At 38.7% G+C, this 2,623-nt stretch overlaps 1 protein-coding gene across 1 annotated transcript; it reads right to left on the reverse strand.

The window, feature by feature from the left end:
• Positions 1-1,079: 1,079 nt before the first annotated feature.
• On the reverse strand, positions 1,080-2,225 carry LOC131596957 (uncharacterized). Its single transcript, XM_058869681.1, has 4 exons — positions 2,080-2,225; positions 1,918-1,992; positions 1,655-1,872; positions 1,080-1,483 (listed from the first exon to the last, which is right to left on the reverse strand). Exons 1-4 carry the CDS (start codon positions 2,223-2,225, stop codon positions 1,080-1,082), a joined length of 843 nt encoding a protein of 280 aa, XP_058725664.1.
• Positions 2,226-2,623: the final 398 nt, after the last annotated feature.

The following is a 2,623-nucleotide window of genomic DNA, read 5'->3' on the forward strand; positions in this document are numbered from 1 at the left end:
TTCTAATAATTAGGCCCAATAGTTATAATCTTCTAATAACTTAATTAGCCCAATAAACACAAATATACACAAAATTAATTAATTAAATTAATTATTATATCACATAATAATTAAAATAAATACTGATAAAATAAAATAATATAATAAAATAAATAGTGATAAAATTGGGTTGTTACACTAAGCCCAAGAAACTTCTGATCTCCGTCACTGATTTCAGAGGTTCCCATTGCAGAACATCACTTACTTTATATGGATCCACCGCAATGCCATCCATAGAAATGATATGACCCAGAAAACTCACTTCTTGCAACCAGAACTCACACTTGGACAACTTTGCAAACAATTTGTTTTCCTTCAATACCTGTAATACAATCCTCAAATTTCTTGCATGTTCTTCATCAGACTTCGAATAAATCAAAATGTCTTCAATGAAAACTACAAAAAACTGATCTAGATAGTTATGAAAGATATGATTCATGTATTCCATAAACATGCCCGACGCATTGGACACTCTAAAAGGCATCACTCAATATTCCTAATGTCCATACCAAGTCCGAAAAGGTGTCATTTGAACATCGTCTTCCTTAACACGAATCTGGTGATAACCAGATCACAAATCAATCTTACTGAATACTCGCGCCCACATAAATTCATCCATCAAGTCATCAATTCTCGGAAGTGGATACCTATTTTTTATTGTTACTTTATTTAACTAACAATAATCAATCCAGAGTCGCATGCTACTGTCCTTCTTCTTAACTAATAGCACTGAAGCTCCCCATGATGACACACTTGGTCTAATAGACTTCTTATCAAGTAACTTTCCCAATTGCGTTTTTCAGTTCTACTAGCTCTGACGCCGACATCCTATATGGCGCCATAGATATTGGTCTGGTATCAGGAATAAGATCAATTGTGAGTTCAATCTCTCGCTTCAGAGGTAATTCAGAAATATCATCCGGAAACATTTCTGGAAACTTACACACCAAAGATAATCCATTAATCGATGGCTTGCCCTCAACAGATAGTGAGGCAAACATCGCGAACACTTTGGCTTCATCTCCCAATAATGCTCTCAATTATTTGGTGGTTAAATAATCATCTAATCCTTCCTCTTCTGGAGTAATAAAAAAGAACGTCTTGTCATAACAGTTGATATACACACGGTTGAACTCTAGCCAGTTCATCCCCAAAATAATATCCAGCTCATTGAGTGGTAGACAAATCAAATCCACAATGAAATCTTCACCAAGAATTGATAAAGAATAATTCAAGCACACTAAAGAAGTGGTCACTGATCCCATAGAAGGAGTATCAATCACCATCCCTCTATGCAAAGTAGACGACACAAGTCCTAACCTCTTCACACATTCAGCGGAAATAAATGACTGGATCGCACACGTGTCAATAATAGCAATCAAAGGAATATTGTGAACATAGAAAGTACCTTGGATCAAACGATTTGCACTAGTAGGCTGAGACCCTGCCAATGCAAACACCTTCCCATCTGTCTACGTCTTCTTTGACTTCTGACAGTTGGTGTTGATGTGACCATGTTCTCCGCAGTTGTAACACGTAAGTATATTAGTCCTACAATATGCCACAACATGACCTGGCCACCCGCACTTAAAACATTTCTTCACATCATACTAACATTCATTAGCATGGTGACCCATGCCACCACACCTAAGACACTTGATAGGATTCAAAGGAACACCTCCCCCACTTGGCGTCTTGCTCTCAACCGCCTTCTGCTTTCCATTATCAACAGAAGCATTGTAGGGCTTCCCACGAATCATATGTTGTTTACTTCTTTTCTCACTCAAACTCTTGTAGTGAGCCGAATGAGCCCTATTATCCTCTTCATAGATCCTACAACTGTTCACGAACTCTGAAAACCTGTGAATCTATTGGTACCCTATGGCTAGCTTAATCTCTAGACGCATCTCATTCTCAAACTTGATGCACTTTGAGAATTTAGCAGTGTCAGCACTGTAATGCGGATAGAATTTCACAAGTTCTGCAAACTTAGCAACATACTTGGTGATAGTCAAGTTCCCTTATTTCAGATCAAGGAACTCGATCTCCTTCTTTCCATGAACATCTTCCGAAAAGTATTTCCTTATAAATTCCCTGCTAAACACAGCCCAAGTAACAACTTCACATGTTGTGTCCAATCTCAAATGGGTGCCCAGCCACCAATCATCAACCTCCTCAACCAACATATGAGTACCGTACAGTGCCTTCTGAGCTTCCAAGCAATCCAACACTCAAAAGATCCTTTCAATCTCCTTAAGCCAATCCTGCCCATTAGGATGATTCTGCACATCTTGAGCAACAGCCTGCAAATGCAGCCTCCAAGTTGCGGGATTCGTTGTTTCCCCAGCATTAGGCTGATTTTGCACATCCTGAGCAACAATCTGCAAATGCAGCAATGATTGCAGCATCATTCCTCCCAGCCGTCTTCTGTTTCACATCACAAGCATCAATAATGGTTGGAAGTTATCACAAACAATATACCACTTTCACACCAGACTGACTCGATAACTTGGCCAAAAAATCGACTTGCTCTGATACCAATTGTAACACCCTACGTTCCCCAAAATAATTATAAAATAACGAG

This window comes from Vicia villosa, linkage group LG4 (assembly GCF_029867415.1).
Source record: "Vicia villosa cultivar HV-30 ecotype Madison, WI linkage group LG4, Vvil1.0, whole genome shotgun sequence".
Classification (NCBI taxonomy): domain Eukaryota; kingdom Viridiplantae; phylum Streptophyta; class Magnoliopsida; order Fabales; family Fabaceae; genus Vicia; species Vicia villosa.

Bases quoted from the DNA above. Each gene is read 5' to 3' on its own strand.
- LOC131596957 (XM_058869681.1), bottom strand. From the start codon at position 2,225: ATGTTGGTTGAGGAGGTTGATGATTGGTGGCTGGGCACCCATTTGAGA. The intron at 1,993-2,079 runs GTTCCTTGATCT...TCCGCATTACAG, and splicing joins CATGGAAAGAAGGAGATCGA to TGCTGACACTGCTAAATTCT. The intron at 1,484-1,654 runs GTTAGTATGATG...TTGCATTGGCAG, and splicing joins GGGTCACCATGCTAATGAAT to GGTCTCAGCCTACTAGTGCA.